The following is a 19,848-nucleotide window of genomic DNA, read 5'->3' as shown; positions in this document are numbered from 1 at the left end:
TGAGAACCCTTGACGTATACTATCTAATTGTTATCTGAAGAAAGCTGTAGAAATTTAAAAAAATAAATAAAATAGAACTGTGCAATAAAAATTATCTAATATCATTTAGATATTTCATTTCTCATGTGTAATTATTTTTTTGAGTGGAACATTGAAAAAAAAAGTAATTTTTTATATGTATTATTACTAGGACTTGGATTTCTATGACTGCATATTTTTTTATGATTTTGCATATTTCGCTATTTTTATGTGATATAGTACTTTTTTGTTTTTTAGTAATTTTGAGGCATTTTTCATGATTTTCAGAATTTAAAGTATATTTTTTAGCAAACTTTTACATATTTCAACAGAATAACAAAGGGGGGTTATTTTCCTCAAGCTCACTCTTCCTTTTTCAACATTAGCAATTTTTCAACGATATTAGCAATAATTGACAATTTTACTTACATTTGGCATCACTTTGGACTATTGGTTATTTCCTGTCATTTTCCTCAAGGAAATATGGTCAGCCTTTTTATAAGAGCTTCATTTTAGATTTTTATGGCATATTATAAGATTTTTTTAGGGCATAAATGCATGCATTTTTTATGGAGCATATTCTGTAAGTTTTTAGGTCATAAAAGTCTGAGCCCTAATCATTACTTATGAATTTTTAACATTAAATTATAACTTGAAAGAATTTTTAAAAATATAGTAGTTTTTTTTTATTTAAAATCATTTGATCGTGCACTATTGTTCGTTAATTCAGAATCGGATATATTTCAAATGAAATGGAACTCTAGAAATGTTGATGAGCATATTGTAAAAAAGTTAGTACTTCTTCTATATGCGTGCTTCTAAAGAATTTTATACTTCAGCAACAAAGCATGAGAAAATACTCAAGTTTAATTTACAGTTGACGAACTGCAGTTAATTTATCAAACAAATGCAAAGTATTTACTAATTTAATTCCCTCCCCCTTTTGTGGTTGGTATCATCAAATAGTCAGTCAAACATACTCATAAAACTGACTGATAATTTATTGAAAAAATGTATGGATTGATATACACATATCAAGAAAATTCACAGTGTCTTTCAACTATTGATATTGTACCTATTTTTACTGTCATTCAAAAGAAGGTATCCTTAATTTTCAAATATATGTGCATTTTAGTAGTAAACAGATTACATTTTTTTTATCATAGAATATCGTTTGGTATGTGCGGAAGATTCACTGCAGCTGAATTAGTGTCATTTGCCCTGTCCGTAACCATTGTTTGCATATGGGTCCTAACTGGTCACTGGCTACTTATGGACGGTATTTGTCACTTTCCTATGTTTTTTATAGTGCTTCTTCATGATTCTATTTAGATGCATTGATTTCAAGTTTTTCTGTATTGCCATGCATTGTTATTAACAACTGCCATTTCTTGATAAGAAAAATTACCACAACTGTTTACTTGATAAATGTGGTTTTCATTTCCTTTTTTTATCAGTTGCTAAAATTGTTCTTATGCGTGAAAGCACAAAAATAGGGAAAGGAAACTATTAAAAGCAGGAGTTTTTTCCTTCAAAGTTTGCATTTATTTTATTTTATTTTTTTGTTTAAATTTCTATTTTTGTAATTCATTTGCTAACATATTTTTCTTTTCTTTCCAAACATAGCAATGGGTATGGGCTTATGTGTGGCGTTCATTGCATTTGTTCGTCTCCCAAGTTTAAAAGTTTCAACTCTTCTTCTTACGGGTCTTTTAATATATGATGTTTTTTGGGTAGGTCCATTAATTCATCACATTTACTTATATTTATTGTCAAATTTTTAATCTGTGCTGCTTGGTTTGCCAAAAGCAGGTTTTATAGATTTATGTTTGAATCTCACTTGATATGCATGAAAGCATAGTCTTTCAGAATTGAATTTCAACTTTAGATCTTAGTTATTCTGTCCTCTTTTACGCATAAAGTTACTTTTAAAATTACATAAAAAAATGATCAATAATTTTTATCTGAATGAAAATGCATAAATTTTAAAGCAACACAGTAGTTATAATAACCAGTGCAACACAGGGTCGTCTTTAGAGCATCATGGGCCCCCGGCCCAAATGATTTTTTTGAAGCCCTACCAGGCAAATTTTCAAAAATCTCAACCAGATTCTATTTTGTGAGACCCCCCGGGCCGTGCCTTAAGACGGCACTGGTGCAACAGAAGTTTGCTGAAGGTATGCTCTTATTAAATTTAGAATTTGACCTACTATGATTATTTCCTAAAAATTTCTAAATGAAATGAGAGATTTCATTCTATCGTGAATCATGAAATAAGTATTATTTACGTCGTCTTTGGATTGAAACAAAAGGAATAGGTCATTCATTTATCCAACTTCTAAGTTTTAATGCAGAAAAGGATATTTTGTAGTTATTAGCATTTTTTTTCCTGATCAATGTTCTCCTAAATTTTGATTCTTATTTCAGGTGTTTTTTTCATCATATATATTCAATGCCAATGTTATGGTAAAAGTAGCATCAAGGCCAGCTGAAAACCCTGTGAGTAAAGTTTTTCATTCGATACATTAAAAATTGTTTATTACAAATTATATACAAATTTTAGATACTTTTTGTTTTAGTAGCAGATTCCATATTTCACAGTGGGGAAATTTCAAGAATAATTTTGGGAAGTAGTTTTCACTTGATCTCACTGTTTCTTGAATTGGATTTACTGGAAGCATCAGCTGTGAATGTTTAGATTTTTTAGTATTTATTTTATGGGAATTTAAATTTTTTTCTCAGTTCGCCAGTCCTTAACTTTGTTTAATGGTTCAAGATAGATTCAGATTGTGTTTAGGTAGCTTAATCACACATTTTGAATTTTTCTCATGCTTTTGAGATATTTTGTAATTACAATCAATGAATAAGTAAATCTTATTTTTGAATTGCACTAAACATACAAATTATGTCTATTGTATCTTACAAACATTTTGATTCCAGTCTTTGTTCTTAGCTGCTGTGGTGGTCGAGTGGTCATAGTGACAGACTCGCATCACAAGGATCAGGGCTCGAACCCCTCCAGCGCCACAGTGGTGGTCGGCTGAAGTTGGTTTTCGGTGGTTCCCAACTTCAAGGCATGAATGTGAGCCGATCTCCCCATTAAAAAGTCTCGCCACAGAGAGCAACAGGCCTACAACGTAACAAATATTCAATCATTATACTTCACTCACAATTTGAAGTATAGATGGCAGCACTGAAATATCAAACACAACACTAGCTACACACTCAGACTGTTAGGTGCACTCACTTTGTTCCAGACTCTGCCACGAAGCTGGGCTGGAAGACATTTCGGCAATGGGATAAGTCAGGTGGCAGAGCCCCTGTTGTTCATTCATTCAGTCTTTGTTCTTAAAAACTGATTGTATCAGTTATCTAAAGATTTCAGTGTGAATTGGTTGATCAAAATAATTTACCAGTTAATAATTTAGTTTTTTTTGTATGATTTTTCTTCTTCTTCCCCCCCCCCCCTTCTCATATGCAATGCAGAATTTGTTTTGTTCTAGTAAACCAAAATGAGTGATTTGTCACAATTATCGTTCATAGGTTGGTCTTGTAGCAAAGAAACTTCATCTAAGTGGAGTGGTGAGAGAAGCACCAAAACTCTCATTACCAGGCAAATTGGTGTTTCCTAGGTAAGTCCCATCTTTCAATTGTTAAATGTTCATCTTTCCAGTTTAAAATTTGTCAGTGCACAGATTTATTAATCAAGTAAATGTTTAAAGTATTGAATTAAAATATTCTTACGAAAAATATTATTTTTATTTTACTTTCATTTGTGTGTATGTGAATAATAATTTTTTGATAATTTTTTAACGTTAGAACACCAGTCCATATTTATATTCAGTTTTTTAACTCACTTAATGATTGTTAAAATTTTTTTTTTTTTCATCAGCATGCACAATAATGGCCACTTTTCAATGTTGGGACTTGGTGATATAGTAAGTATATTATATGTATAAATACATTTAATGAAGGTTGTGTTTTTTAGTTCTTAAAATAAGCATTTCCTGCTGATTCTTCATTTACAGTCAAACCCAGATTATAACAAATGTTAATATACAATGAATGTGTATTTAAGTCTCTTCAGATGTCGGAAATGTGTAATGTTTCAACAGAACTACAATGCCACTATGGTGGTCGAGTAGTCATAGTGATGGACTCGCATTGCATTACAGTGGTGGTCAGCTGAAGTTGGTTTTCTGTGGTTTCCAACGTCAAGGCTCGAATGCTAGCCGATCTCCCCATTAAAAAGTCTCGCCACAGAGAGCAACAGACCTACAAACAGCACAAATATAATTCAATCATAACACATCACTCACTTCCCGTCTGAAAGAGAGATGACAGTACTGAAAAATCAAACACAACACTACATATGCACTCAGACTGTTAGGTACACACACACACAGTTACCCCACCGGCACAACTCACTAGGTAGTAAATTGCCCATAAATGGTGATAGACTTGAGTTGTGCTCAGTTAGAAAGAAAGAAAAAAGTTGATTGTGCATTCCCACAATCGACTGACAGTTATCAAAATGGGATAGCAAGAAAACGACTAGTCATTCTTCCGGAATATAAATGTGCGAAGTCAGGAATTTCAGATACACCATTCATGTTGCAAGGGGATGTATAGTGATTAGAATAAAAAATTAACTTTTTATGTGGACACTTTGTGTCCAAGAAACCCAATTAGAAAATTATTGCCCAGTCTTTCCTGATGCCAACAAAAAAAATTCATGTTTCTAAGTGCAGTATCTGCAGAGATATCTGAATTGAAAATCAGAGAAAAGTTGAGAAAGAATCGTTGTCCATTAGTTTTTGCTACTTTTTCCCAAATCTCCTTTGGTTTTTGAATCCAACTTATCTCTGCGAATATTGCACTTAGAAACATGATTTTTTTTGGGTTGACATCAGGAGAGACAGGGCAACAATTTGAATTTTTAGGCACAGGGCATAAGCACGCACAAAAAGTTGATTTTTTTAAAAATTTTGATAACTATATATTCTCTTGCACCATGAATGACATATCTAAAATTCCTTACTTTGAACATTTATATTCCGCAAGAATGACTTTAATATCTGTCATCATTTTCTTGCTATCCCATTTCGAAAACCGTTTGTCAATTATGGGACAGTTTCAACTATTTACAATGATCTTTTCACTGAAAAAATTGTACTGTGTATAAAAGGCAGAATTGAGAATCAATATTCATAGTCGAAAGAGGATAAGTGCAAAAACAACCAGAATTTTCTATAAATTAGTACAGAATAGGATGTGAAAAGCATTTGTAAATTCCCCAAAGCAGAATATGCAGAAAGCTGTGATGTACATTGCAGAACAATCTCAAAAGAATTTTAACGAAAGTTTAGAAGACATGGGAATTTTTTCGAACTAGTATTTTGTACTGTAAAACACCTCCAGTCAGCTGAGGACTCATTGGAGAACAATGTAAAACATTGTGCTTTGGGGGTATAGATCTTTAGTCATGCATTTTTATTTATTTTTTAACTGGGAATTTTTTGGGTAATGTTTCCGGATGATAAGAGATTAATAAGCATTAAAAATTTTATGAGACATTTTGTAATCAAACTTCCATATTTTTTGTATTAAAATAAATATATATACATTATGTGTGAAAATCCTACATAACGATACCACCCCCCCCCCCCCACAATGATAATCGCCTATATAACAGTATTACTCTTTGGTGTCAATGCACATTTCACTGTGTTTACTTCATTCCATCTGTAATGTTAAATTATTTATAGTGATACGTTTTTCCAGTCACTTGAGTATTGTTATATAGAAGTTTCACTAGCAAATTTACTATGTGTAGATTATTTTATGGAATTTTTTTCTTAGTGAAATTTGTTTTCTTGTACTTTTTTGAATTAATTTTAATTGATATTCAACTTAAACAATTTTCAATTGACTTATCCAGGTCATGCCAGGTCTGTTGCTGTGTTTTGTGCTCCGATATGATGCTTACAAGAAAAACCAGACCTGTTCGGCAGAAACTGGTGTCCCGCCCCCAAATCAGCTAAACAAAATCTCATACTTTCATTGCTCTCTCATTGGTTATTTTTTAGGTAAATTTTTCATAATTACTTTGATCAATTATAAAAAAAAACTGTAAGTAGTTTTAAAAATGGAAATTATTACTGTTTTAAATAATGATTAGGTTCAAATATTTTGAAAATTCCTAAAAATTTGATGAATTTATGATTAGAAACTGTATATGACGGTAACTAAAGAGTTGCTAAGTAGTTGAATGATCAACATATTATTGACAGTGTTAAAGTAAATTATTTTATTTGGAAAAGATTCACAGATTTTTTTTTAAAATAAAAGAAATGGACATAGAGATAATTTTTTTTCATTAGTTTCACAAATTTCTCTATACTCTTTAACTTTTCCTTTTCTAGAAAAATATCTCGTGAAATGACCACATATTAAAATGCACAAGCCTTGATTTTTTACACATAGATGTGTTTTTAGTATTTGTCATTGCAGAGTCGAATAAGCATTTTCTTCAATATTTCTATCAACCAATTTTATACATTTATTTAGCAATCTGTCAAATATGATAATATATATATAAAACACGTGTTTATTCTCATAGGTTTGCTGACAGCCACTGTATCATCTGAAGTGTTCAAAGCAGCTCAGCCTGCGCTCTTGTATCTTGTCCCTTTCACACTTTTACCCTTACTTACCATGGCCTACTTAAAAGTAAGGAAAAAAACCTTTTTTTAATGAAGATAAATTGGTTTTGCTGTGAAATTTTTATGGAATATACAGTTTATATGTTACGATAAAAGTGATAAATTGTAGATGACAAATTGTTATTAAGAGTGTTATCGAATAAGCTTCAAATTACCAGCATATATCATTAAAGTTCACAATCAAAAAATTAGAGTGTTTTCTGTACATTTTGTATATTTAGTACAGTGCTTAATTTGATTACGTCAGTTTCTGATAACAATAACGGATTGATAACTACAGTCAAAAAAATCTTGGTTGTGAGTGCAAGGGAATGGATGTATAAAAACAGGACAATTCAGTTTTTTTTTTCAATATAACAGGTTTTAAGAGGTTGAACCATGCATTTTTTCAACTGTTCTAAAACAATTTTTTCCCACTTTGAGCTAAACTCATTTTTTAAATTCCGAAATTGTGAGGAGTTACAAGGGAACTGTTTAATTTGTATAACCAATTACGATACTTTTTGTAAGGTACGACACATTCCATAGATCCCGTTGTAAGTCTTCTGGTCGACGAACTGTTAATTTGGTTTTTGGACAATTGAAATCACATGTCCGAGACACATCTCCCAAGTGACCATCACAAGTCAACCCATAACAAGAGTCGGAATTGAACTCAAAATAATTTATTTGAATTAAAAATTGAATTTTAAGGAATTTAAGCTTTAGATTTTTATGAAATTTGAAATGATTTGATTTCACCATGGGTCTCTTCGCCTTTCTGGTATGTTGATCCACAGTCTGTGGAGATCAGGATATCTCAATGTATGACTGGAAGTCTATTAAAAGCTCTTCAACACTAGGACGAGAGTTCCTTTATCTCCTTGTACCTTATATGGAGAAATGGCATGGAATTCATTAACTGAGTGTTGATGAGAGAACTACACTCTGAGAAGCTGATTCTCCAGATAGAGCTGTAACATAACCAGTGAAGAAAGTTATGAAGATGCAAGACAAACTGAAGTGATTGAGACCATCCTGCTACTGCTATATATTTATAGACACCAAGAAACTGTAAAGATGATCCAATGACAGGGACCGTCCACCCACAACGCAGACCAATCACCATTAACTGTTTTGCGTATCATTATTTCACTATTCCAGAATCATTGAATTGCAACAGGAACATCAGCACCATGTTTGTTTCTAGTGTAAAACAAACAACTATGTGGGCGTCTCTTGATGATGCTGCATCATGCCTGATCTCCGGCCGACAATGAATGATTTACCAGGGTGAAAAATGAACTAATGAATGAATATGTATTTTACTTATTGTAGGATGGAGTGGCCCATTTCCATCCACTATGGGTCCATACCATTACAGTGGTCAGTTGAAAGAAACTGAGCATGAATTGAAGAAACAGATATTTTACCTGACACATGCATTCACTATGGGAAAGAAAAGAAAAAAAAGAGAAGCAGTTTTTATATATGGATCATCATGGCTATTATGGCCTGATTGGGATATAGTGAACTGAGTATGGAAAGTTTAATGAATAAGGGAGCCTTCTGACCTCCTACATAGTCTTGCAGATTGATAACGATAAGTTATTGAGAAAAAAATGTCTGGTTCAACCTTAGCTTCAAAATATGCAAAAATAAAAAAAAATTGTTCTATTAAAAAAAGCACATAATCAGAAGTTGTGGTAACTATAAACAAATTTTTTCTCATGTTATGATATTACTTCGCCAAACACCAACTCTGGCCATATCGCTATATTGCAATTTACTGCCATTAATGAGATATGGGTTGGAAATGAAGGCACTGTCTATCAGTGGTCGCCTCAAGCTCGTTAGGGAAAATATCTTTACTATATCCTCCCTCGGATTTGAACCTGGGACTGTGAGAGCAACCTTCATGGTGGTAGATGAGCAACTTACCACCACGCCACTCGGGCTCATGATACTGGTCCATCCATTTCATACTTTTGAAAAGTGATAAAAATAGATGAATAATAACATTATTCATGATTCAAATTATCAGTGTCTATTGTACTTGGTAATTAGCATACAATAATGTTATTTAAATTTTTAAAGGAGATTTGGCTTTCATCAGTAAGGCAATGCGAGAATTGCTTTGAGGAAAATTAGAGTTTGTTTCCTGAGCTTAGAATAGTTTTAAAATTTACTACTATTCTCATTGAGTTCTGTATTTTGTTTTAAATACAGTTTGTTTTTCCCTCCCATCTACCCTCTCTTTATGTACGTTATATCTATATTTCGTCATACTGTAGGGAGGTAGAAAACGATAAAAGATAATGCTGGAGCAGGGGGAGGGAGAAAGACAATTTTTTTTTGGGTTACCAATGAAGAGTCCTGAAGGAAGGGAGAAAGAGCTTGAATGTATTTCTTACATTTGCACAGGGCTGAGATATGTCGCTCTTGATTGTTAAGGGGTTAAAAAAAAAATAGTTTGCACTTTAAAAGAATATAGTGCTATTTAGAATGCTAAAAAGCTAAATTATCCTTATTTATGTTTGGTAGATATTAAAATATCATGTAAATAAATAATTCCATAACTACATGTGGATTTTTAATTTTTATTTCAGGGTGATTTAAGGCGTATGTGGAGTGAGCCATTCATTGTGACTGCACCTTCCAAACACTTGGACGTTTGACACATGTATCACTGTTATAGTTCCGGTGTTATAATATTAACTTTGAAGGCAATGGTGAGAAGAAAAAAAAACTTTTGCCTATGTGCTATATGTGCATCGCTTTGTGTTTGGAAAGCACAACAGAATCTCATACATTGCAGCTAATATACATCTTGACATGTACAGAAGAAAGGAGAGAAAAAATTTGCAAATATTTTGCAGGTTTTAAAACTTAGGTCACAAGTTTTTCCTTCTGGAGCATCTCTCGGTTTTTGTTTAGCTTCGTGAGTTTTTGAAGAGGGACAGTTTTTCAATGTTCACAAGCATTTAAAATTGTGGAGTTCCATCATTATTACTTTTTTTTCCTGATGTGTGTGTTTGTTGTAATTGTATTGTGTCCCGAGGAGCACAGAATAGTATTTGTATAATGACTATTGAATATATTTATAGGGTTAATGAATCAAACTCAGAAATTTCAAATTAAATTTTAATTTTTGTTGTGTTAAGCAAAGTATTATGGTCATTATTATTTTCAACTGCACAGAAGCTAAATCTAATTTACTGAGATTAATCATTTCACATGGTTGAGTTAATTAAACCAAAGCTAATCATATAAATCTTTTAGACCAGTGTTTCCCAAAGTGGGCAATATCGCCCCCTGGTGGGCGATGGAATGGTGGAATGGTCCAAGGGGGCGATAGAACTTACTGATTTAACATAGGATCCTATGGGTTTACTTGAGTTGGGGTGCGATGAGAGGAAAAAATTTCTGATGAGGGGGGCGATGGAACAAAAAGTCTGGGAGACTATGTTTTAGACTCATGCAAAATTTTTACAAGATCTATGTGGTACTTTATTTTTATCAAGGTAATAATGGTGATAAATGGAAGCAAAAGGAATGGAAATAACCAAATGACCATTTGTGTATCTAATTTGATATCTGAGCTCAAAAATGAGTATTTTTCTTCATTGAGAACTATTCCAATGAGATGAAAATTTCACACTTTTATTTTTTATTTTACTTTTCTAGATCTGTTACTGTTTTTGTTGTTGTTAGATTGATTGCATAATCCGAAGGTGTTAAGCAGTTTTTCATTTCAAATCACTGCTGGATCGTTAAATTGTCTGTTTGAATCAATCACTTTATCAGAAATTGCAGTTTTTCCCTTATGATACAACTATGTCTCATTGTAAGCTGAATTCAGCTCTATTTTTATTGTATCAAAATGTAATTCATTATTTGAATAGTCATAGGTGATAGACAATTCACATCTATGTCTGAAGAATTAAGTTATCACGAACTGAAATATATTTGATTCTTTCAAAGGCAGAGTATTTTTTTTACCAGTGAAAAATATTGATATACAGTGTAAAATGTTGGAATTTTTTTTTGTTTTTATTTTAGAATGGGAGTGAAATTTTATGTATGAAAAATTGTTTTAATCAGTTTAAAAAATAATTCAATTAAATTGCTTTTTAAATACATTGATTTTCTGTATAAGTAAACTTCTATGACCCAAAGAATCTTGCTGGACAATTATTGGTCATCAAAATGTCTAATCACATGACTGCTGTGGTTTGAAATAAAAATTTTGTGGTTTATTCATTTGCGCATATTTTAGCAATTAATAATTTGTACTTTCTTTAATTTACTTAATTTGTACTATATAAATGTGCTATATGAATTTATATAGCTCCATCAGTTTTCTACCTACTTATCCTGTAATCAGATTTAACAAATATACATCCAAAAGTATGTTTATTTTTTCTTTTGTCCTTTCGTAGCCATCATTTCCTTCATATAAAAATTCATGATTAACATAGTTTGATTAGCAGATCATTACAATAGTGATAATTTTTTTTAAATATTATATTGGTAGTTGATTATTATTTTTTAAATATTTATATGCTAAATTTAAAAATTATATAATTTTCCTTTTGAAGAAAATGTTGTGGAACTGCATTGGTGTTTTTAAAATCATAAATATTAAAGCCATTTGGTGCTTATGCTGTTTATGGTGCATAAAATATTTTACTTTGTGATTTCAGATTTTAACCAAATTGCATGAAAGATGAAATACAAAAAATACTGTTATTATTGTATTACTTAACATTACCAAGCAGCAAAAAAGGATATTGCTATCAGATATCAGTTCAATGACTCAGATTTTGACTATTGAGAATTGATATTTATCATGTAACGCAGTGGTTCTCAGTTTTTCCTTCCGGGGCTCCCTTGCCCCAGTGGTCACATATCAGCAGCTCCCCAAAATAGTCTAACAACAGAATAAAATTTTTACTACAGACTTTTGGCATATGTGCCATCAATGCAGCTTAAAAACCGACTTCTAAAGTCTATGGAAGTCTAACAAAGAACCGCTTTATGGTATTAAATAGGCATGCATTAATAAGGGCAGCTCACTGCAGTGCTCCAAGGAAATCCGGCACACACTTTGTGAACTACTGATGTAAGGAACACTTTCTCACAAATGTTTGTTTGTGGAGCATAATATATATCATACTTTTGGTTCATCGAACTTAATTTAAACTTTGAAAACGTGGCAATTACATTAAACTCTGTCTTTTTTTGTTCTTTTAGCAGCACATTTGCTATTTTGATGCTCATTTAAGCCAGGGCCACACTCGGGCCCAATAGTGATTCGCAAATATTTGCTTCCCCATGGTACAAATTAGCAGCCACTGCCCAGCCTGGCTCAATGTTCTTTGGTGAATATTTGCTTCCAGAACAAATTAATACGCTAACGAATATTGTGACTGCTGTTCGACCATTGTGTGGTGAGACTGATTGGAAGATTGGGAAGGAAGGCGGCTCTTTTGAGTTGGGCAGGAGCAGCACCTCCTAGAGATAGAAGTCCTCTGCACAGGTTGCTAAGTTCATCTGTAAGGTCATTAAGACTAACTATCAAGTTTTTTACATTTTGAACCACAGCATCTTATTTCGTTTCTTCTTATTTTGGCATAGAATCTTCTTGGTTGGCTCACAAATACTGCATGGTGAATGGATATAGGACATAGAAATCACCAATTCTGAGCCCGATCATTTCTTTTCTACACAACGATGATAATGGCACGAGCAGAGAATTTTTCCCCTGACTATTCTGGGGAAAAATGGACTACTTGTTGCTGTCATGAGCATTGTGCGGAGGCCTTCTATCTCTAGAAGGTGCTGGCCAAAGGCCCCCATTTGTTTTGTTTGACCTGCCTTCCAATAACTTTCAGCCTTCAACACGTAACAATCATTGCCAATGTTGGAGCCGCCACACTATTTGCCCAGGACCAACCATGGAGCCTATTGGGCCAGTCTTGACATGAGTGTGGTCTTGGCTTTAGACAAATATGTTGATAATTTTTAATCTGAACGTAGTCTAAGAATTTATGTATAGTTGTTGTTATGCAGGGTGGATGAGAATCCTGGACGCATCTAAAAAATCAACCCCTTGAACTGGAATGAGGAGTCTAGCTCGCCATGAAATTGTCTGTCAGAGCAGCGCTACCTGAAAATAAATTGCAATTCAAGGGGTTAGAGTAACAAATCGGCCAATTGACAAAAAAAGGTGCGGTTTGCACTGGAATATTTATCATGGCCTACAGATGTTTTTTCCCATAAACTAAAAAAAAAGGTTCAAATTTCACTCGCAAGTGTCACTGTAAAACTTGTATGTTGAGGTTTTCATTTCACCATGACACCTGAGAGTAAAATTTAAACCTTTTTTAACTCCAGGCCATAAGTGTTTCAGTGCAAACCAAACCTTTTTTGTCAATTGGCTGATTTATTAATTTTTTAAGTATGTCCAGGACTTCTCATCCACTATGTATTTCCTAATGACGTCATCTAACGACTTAATTAAAATATTTTTCACATTCTGGGATCAAACAGTTTTCTAAAGATGTGTCTGTTTGGAATGCTATGTGTATCCTCACTTTGGCACAGTATCAATGGATTATTTTTGAAATTTTAGTTTTTGATTAAATTATCCTACTTGATTTGGTAGTTTCATTGCTCAGTATAATGTTAAATATGTCTAGGTTGTATAATTGTTATTTTTGTGGTTTTTTTTAAACTATGCAATAAGGCAATGTGTGTTGTTTTTTTACTGCTTGAATATTTTCTTGATACATGTTTTTTTAACAACTTTCTCTTCAAATATTATTTTAAAATTTGTTTAGTTATATAAAAAATTATGTTTTGTTTAATTTTTTTTTCTTTTCTTGCGTGAGTACATTTCTTAGCAATAATACCCCATGATTGTTTCAACTTCTTTGTGCTTATTTTGAAAGTATTTCTTTTTAATTTTAAAAAAAAAAGCAAAATTGTTATAAGATTTTTTAATGGAAGTTTGAACATCACTTTTGGAGCTTTAACTACTTTTCAGGGTTTCTTTTTAAATATTGGAAATTAGTCTATATGTGCCTCTAAGTGGATATCATTTGGAGTGAAAGACACATAAGTTGTTTATCCTCTTATCCAATTTCCAATAATGCAAAATACAGTGAATTTCCACACAGAGTTAGGTTAGCTATGTACTAAACTTTTCACATGTAAATTCATATTACAAATACACATTCTGTAAGTTTTCTACAACTGGATAGACAGAAGGAATAGAAAAATTTTGTATCCACTTGAAAAATGGTTATTTCATTGTGTTTGGGGTTTTCGAATTGTGATATGCATTACTTAAGTGATTTTATCCTCTTATCAGATTTTTCTTATATTAATGCTATACTTTCAATGCATAACTCAGTTTTGACAGACTTGGTTTCAAGTTCAATGTAGAAGTATTTATGAGCAGGTCATGGTCTAACTCAGGGGTCTTCAACCCATGGCCCATAGGCCAAATTTGGCCCTCCAAGCTTTTTGCTATGGCCCACCTATCATTTTTAGAACATAGCTACTTTACATGGGAAAAAAAATCATGAAAGAGCCATGGTCACTGAAATCTGAACTGCTATATTTAGAACTGTCAGATACTTTCCAGATTCCATACTAATCCCCATCGTAACAAATTCAGGAGACCTTGAGCCAAAATAGTTTTTGAGGCCTATGATTTCATATAGACTATACATATCTCAAGAGACCAAATTTGGCATCCAAAAGGTGTCCATAATTACAGAATTTACAGAAAAATGCCAAATAACACCTTAACGAAAGAAATAATTTTAGAATTATATTGAAAAAAAATTTCACGATGGGTGAAAATTTATAATTTATGAAAAAATAGTTACGGAAGTACTGAAAGAAAAAAATAATTGCAGAACTACTAATAAAAATAATTTCAGAATTTTCGAAAGATATTTCATTAATAACCAATATATTTCATTAATAATTTCATAATTAGTGAAAACTTTTATTTATTGGAAATTTTTCTCAGAATTATTGGGACAAATTTCAAATTTGATAAAAGAAATGATTTTTAAAAGAATGAATTAATTGATTAATGAAAGGAAGTTATTTGAAAGTAAAAAAAATCCCCAAATTATATAAATGAAATAAATTCAAAAAAAATAAAAATGTTCAATAAATTCAAAGAAACCTGTTTAATAACAGAGAGTAGCACGGCATATGACTTGGCAGTTCACGTGCTTCATGGAAAGTTCAATTTGACCCGCAGTGTCTGAAAGGTTGAAGAACCCTGGCTAACACTGATCCTTTTGTGCATAGATTGACCATAGTGGGAAAAAAAGATTAAATGATTTTTATTAAAATTTCGCGATTATTATTCAAAAGCTGAACTTGGTTAACTTAATTTTATAAAAGCATTTTAATTTCAATTCACTTTAAAAAAATTCGTGAACATTATGTTTTATTGATTTTCAAAACTCAGGTGATAGTGTTTGGGTGGGCCCATACTATGCATTCTTAGGTTCCTTGAGGGAATAATAAATAAATATACCCATTTTTGCTTTTGCACCCACGCACAAACTGGTTGTAACCACACATTGCCACAGTTTTTTGATACACAAGATATGGGAGAGGCATGGTGTGAGCCTGTTAGATATACTGACTGAAAATGGATCCTTGTTAGCTGCCAATTCGTTGCTTGTCTCTTAACTTGTTATCCCATCCACTTTAGGCAGAAGCTCAGAAATTCATTTATGGACAACAGAGAGTGTGGGCCCAGCTTTTGTGTTTGTATTTGTTTGTTAGAACTTTCTTGTATCAGAATGTTTTACTGCTACTTTATGTGCAATGTTTTTTTTATATCTAATTTTCAATGTATCCTATGAATCTAAAAATTGTACAATTCATTTTTAGGAAAATTACTCAACAATTCAAACTCTGAATACACAAACAGTACATCCGACTTAAGACATTTTCCTATTTGAGAAATCGTATTTTCAGAATCCCTAGTGTGTTTGTATTAATTGTTTATAATTTCCAAACATTTTTAATTTAAGAAGTTTTCAGCTTAATACAGTTTAACTTAATACAGCGAGATCCACTGTATTTGCCGACATATATTAACATTTGAGATGAAGGGTTCAGATCAACCAGTCTTAAATTGAACTCTAATACTATTGACTTATTATTTTACACTCATTTCAGTTTTTTATTATTCAATAGAACCCCTCTAATCTGGACACTTTTGCTGAGCATTGTTTTTTGCTCAATGAAGGACATGCTTTTTTCTTTACCCAAATTCTGTTTCAACTTTTTCTATTACATTGGTTATTTTCTTATTTCCTTGATGTATTGTTGTAGTGCATCCATCAAATTTTTTTCTATGGATAACTAATAATGAAATGCAAAATTGCAATATTTGTTATTACATGCATATATATTAGAAAAATATTAATCAAAGTGCTGAAATAGGTGTATTACTGCATGAAATATGAAAGCTTGCGAAATAAAAGTTGGTCCATAATCCGAAATCACATAGGTTCTGAGGAGTCTGGATTTGAGAGGTTCTACTGTATTTCATATACAAAAGCATTTTGCTCAATATTCGTGACAGATAAAAATATGGTATGAAAAATTGGGAAACATTCTACATTACAGTACAATAGAACCTCACTTGACTGGCCTAACTGGGAGTCTACCACTTGAAAGAAAATCTGATTGAAACCAGTGAAAATTAATGTACAGTATCGTATATCAAATTTGTGTTGGGGGGTGGTGTACTTCCTAAAAAAAATTTTTTTTTTCCTCATGAATAGCCCATTGGGAGATTTGACAAATATCAAATTGAAATTATGTTTCATATAGGTGATAGGGACTTGCATACTGAATGAATGAATGTACACCAGAAGACTCTGCCACCAAACTTATCCTGTTACAGGGATCTTGAGATCCCAACACTGTTGCGGAGTCTGGAACAGGGATTAACACACTATGAGTTACTGTATATATATATATGTGTGTGTATGTGTAATTTAGGTCTGGATGTAGATTCCCTACATCAAGATAGGGAAATTTTATTAAAGCCCGTGTGAATAAAGAACTTATTGAAGAGGGGTAGGCATAAACATAACACACCTTTGGGGAAGGGCGCTCTAGTGTATAGGTGTCAGAACCCAGGCTATTTGAGCTTCAATAATTTTTGTAAGAAGGCAGAAGGTTTCCCCCACCCCAATAATACTGCACAGTCAAATGCACTCTTTCTTTTTACTTTCACACTTGAGTCCTGGATACAGTCACCGCTCGTTTTGATGAATCTGCACGAAAGATTGAAAGTTCATAAATGGGAGACGATGAAAAAAGTGTGGGAAATATAAAATTAATAATTTTTTCTCACTTTTATTAATGATTTCCGTAAAAATAACTTATTTTTGTTTGCTTAATCGAACCACTTTGGTACATATTAGATTCCATAGAATTTATGAAGGATAATATTTCATGCGAATCTTGCTTTTCTCTGAAATATTTTCAAGATGCAATGTGGCTGGAACAACTTGCTGTAGAAACAATCTTTTGTTGACCTTTGATTAGAGGATTCCATGCAGTTTTTTGAATCCTGTACTTTTTGCAATTTCTGTCTTTGTTGCAAGAGTTCGCACATTGATTTCTTTCAAATTTTTTTTTTTTTCCGCTGTCAAGCAGAATCCTTTCCATAGATGAAGAGAAAAGTAGACAAACAGCAGTTGGCTGAAATAGAGTGTGATTGGCTCTACACTTAAAAATGGCCTATCAATAACCCAATACATCGTACCATTTCTGAAATCGCCAGTTTATCCAATCACAATGCACAAAGAGTGAATTTCGTTGTCAACACATATTTAATCAATCCATGGTCACCCCCGCCAACAATCGAATCATCCTTCCTCGCACATGTTTGTAAAAAACCTACATGTTGATGACAAATAGAAAACTCTATTTTCTCTTAAGACATGTAGAATTGATGTTTACTTTTGATTACAATGAACTCGGAGATGGATAGAAGAATTAAAAAAAAAAAAAGGAGAAAAACGAAGTTTGTGAAATATTGAGTTGATGGAAATGAGAGTTCTTAGAATGGATTCATCTCTATGGCATGCTGTTTGGGCCAGAGGATCAGTTCATAAAAAAAAAGGTGTGTTTGTAAATTGGAGGTTTGTAAAATTAAGCTCTGACTATATCGGACGACTAGCAACCTTCAGCCCCTTTCTTTCCCCCAATGCTTTCTTCATGTTTGGGTCGCTACTCTAGTGGTTTGTGGAAGAATAATTTTGAATTCTCAGCCTTTGAAATCACAGCATTTTGAATTAAACTTAATTGTTATGATGAAATTTTATTTTCTATATTTTTATTGCTTTTGGGGGAACAAGTCCCATTATCTCTGTGTATGCCACTGGGGTCAGCTAAGAGAGGTTCTACTGTAATTTAATGTGAATAGATATCTGAGTAATCAGTCTTTTGAGATATTTTTCATTATCAGTTAAGTAATGAATGAACTTGGAAGACAAACAAAAATGACAATTTCAATAAAAAAAACTAGTTAACATAGACACGTAGTCTATACAAAAAACTTTTCACCAATTATTTGAAACATATTTTATTGTAAAAATTTGAATAGTTGTAAGTTGGCAACTACACATATTCTGAGAATGCGCTGAAATGATTACATCTGTTTTCCAATTTAATATATTTATTCTTTGTATGAACTTTTAGTCGAAGATGAATATGATCTTAATTTTTTTCAATTTTAATGATTCTACATTTTAAACTTCTTGCAGTTTTATGAGTTCATCCATGACACTATTCTTGATAATTTATACAGCCAATGTGTGACACTTTTTTTAATCTCTATATCTTTTATTTTATGCAAACATGATGTTCTGAAAAATCTCAAACTTGGTAATATGTAGAAAAGATTGACGCTTATAAATAGGTGTCTTCAATTCTCACAGAAATTATTCAATATAATTCATAACGGTCACAATAAAAAACCAAGTTTTTTATATGATATCATGTAAAAAGTTCCTATTTAACACAATTTAAGGGTTGAAATGAAAAAAAAAAAGGCAAAATATTGATGATATAGTGTGATTTTACTATATTTCAAATAATTTACAAGGTAGGATTTATTTAATTAAGGTAAGTAATGGGAAGAATTTCTTTTTTTTGGGCATATTTATTGCAATAGAATTTTAAATGCATATTATATGGTTATTTGTGGTGCACAGGGCTGCAGTAACATAAATTGTGAAGAAGCATCGAATGGTTTTTGATCTGTGTGACACAAGCAAACTAATGGTTGTCAGATTCATCGCATGATACAAAAAATGCTTCCAGCTACTATAAATTGATTGTGTACAAATAAAGAGGATGTTTAAATTTATACATGCAAGTTCAACAGATGGTGCTAGTAATTTATGTCAATCATTTTGTTAGTTTTTTGTGCGTTCATAACTGTTTAACATAGTACAAAATCAATTTGGCTAGATGTTTAAAAAGATGATTTTGGACTGGAATAAGGATTTTATGTTCTTCACACACATATAGTGATTTATCTAAGAATTCAAGTAGGAATGTAGATTCGCGCGTCCCATCTTGCAGTCTGGATTTTGCCTCCTGGTAATTTATTGCTTGTTCCTTTTCCTAAAGGAACATTTTTGCCTGATTCTCTTATGACAATGGCTTGTAATTGTAGACACCACAAATTCAGACCTTTAAAACCATACATACATAAACATGAATCTTCAGGCATCTGCCACTTCCAATATGGAAGACATATGGAAGCACTTTTGAACATGAATCACACATAATTCTGATCTAGGAACTTCTAACTCAACTCTCATTAGAGAGCTCTTACTTTTCACCTAAGTAGTTTTAATTAAAACCAATACTCACCCAACTTACATCTATGTTGCCTCATCCTATATAAAAAATATATTTTTATTTTTTCAATTAGGCACATTTTGAGCACAGCTTGAAGGTTTTTGACGTCACATTTTTAGAGAAAAAAATTTTCCAGGCAGTGTGTTGCATCAAAAAAGATAAATAGATAAGATGGCAAATTTCAAATGTTTAC

At 32.2% G+C, this 19,848-nt stretch overlaps 1 protein-coding gene across 3 annotated transcripts in view; it reads left to right on the top strand.

The window, feature by feature from the left end:
• The window catches only part of SppL (signal peptide peptidase-like protein), a 53,606-nt gene extending 42,626 nt beyond the window's left edge, over nt 1–10,980 (top strand). For 2 of the 3 annotated variants that reach the window (XM_089231403.1, XM_089231420.1), the window contains 8 exons: nt 1,185–1,297; nt 1,645–1,751; nt 2,446–2,517; nt 3,562–3,650; nt 3,911–3,956; nt 5,960–6,107; nt 6,641–6,750; nt 9,332–10,026. In XM_089231403.1, the coding sequence (XP_089087529.1) occupies nt 1,185–1,297; nt 1,645–1,751; nt 2,446–2,517; nt 3,562–3,650; nt 3,911–3,956; nt 5,960–6,107; nt 6,641–6,750; nt 9,332–9,400 (754 nt within the window). In that variant the 3' untranslated portion in view covers nt 9,401–10,026. Of the gene's footprint in view, nt 1–1,184; nt 1,298–1,644; nt 1,752–2,445; nt 2,518–3,561; nt 3,651–3,910; nt 3,957–5,959; nt 6,108–6,640; nt 6,751–9,331 lie in introns of all 3 variants that reach the window. The other variant, XM_089231411.1, reaches the window with a different exon arrangement.
• The last annotated feature ends 8,868 nt before the right edge of the window (nt 10,981–19,848 follow it).

Source organism: Pholcus phalangioides, unplaced genomic scaffold, assembly GCF_987345545.1.
Source record: "Pholcus phalangioides strain wild (caught in Gottingen) unplaced genomic scaffold, Ppha-v1.0 ptg000001l_1, whole genome shotgun sequence".
Lineage (NCBI taxonomy): Eukaryota > Metazoa > Arthropoda > Arachnida > Araneae > Pholcidae > Pholcus > Pholcus phalangioides.
The sequence above is the reverse complement of the archived record's forward strand: the minus strand, read 5'-3'. Positions and strand labels throughout refer to the sequence as shown.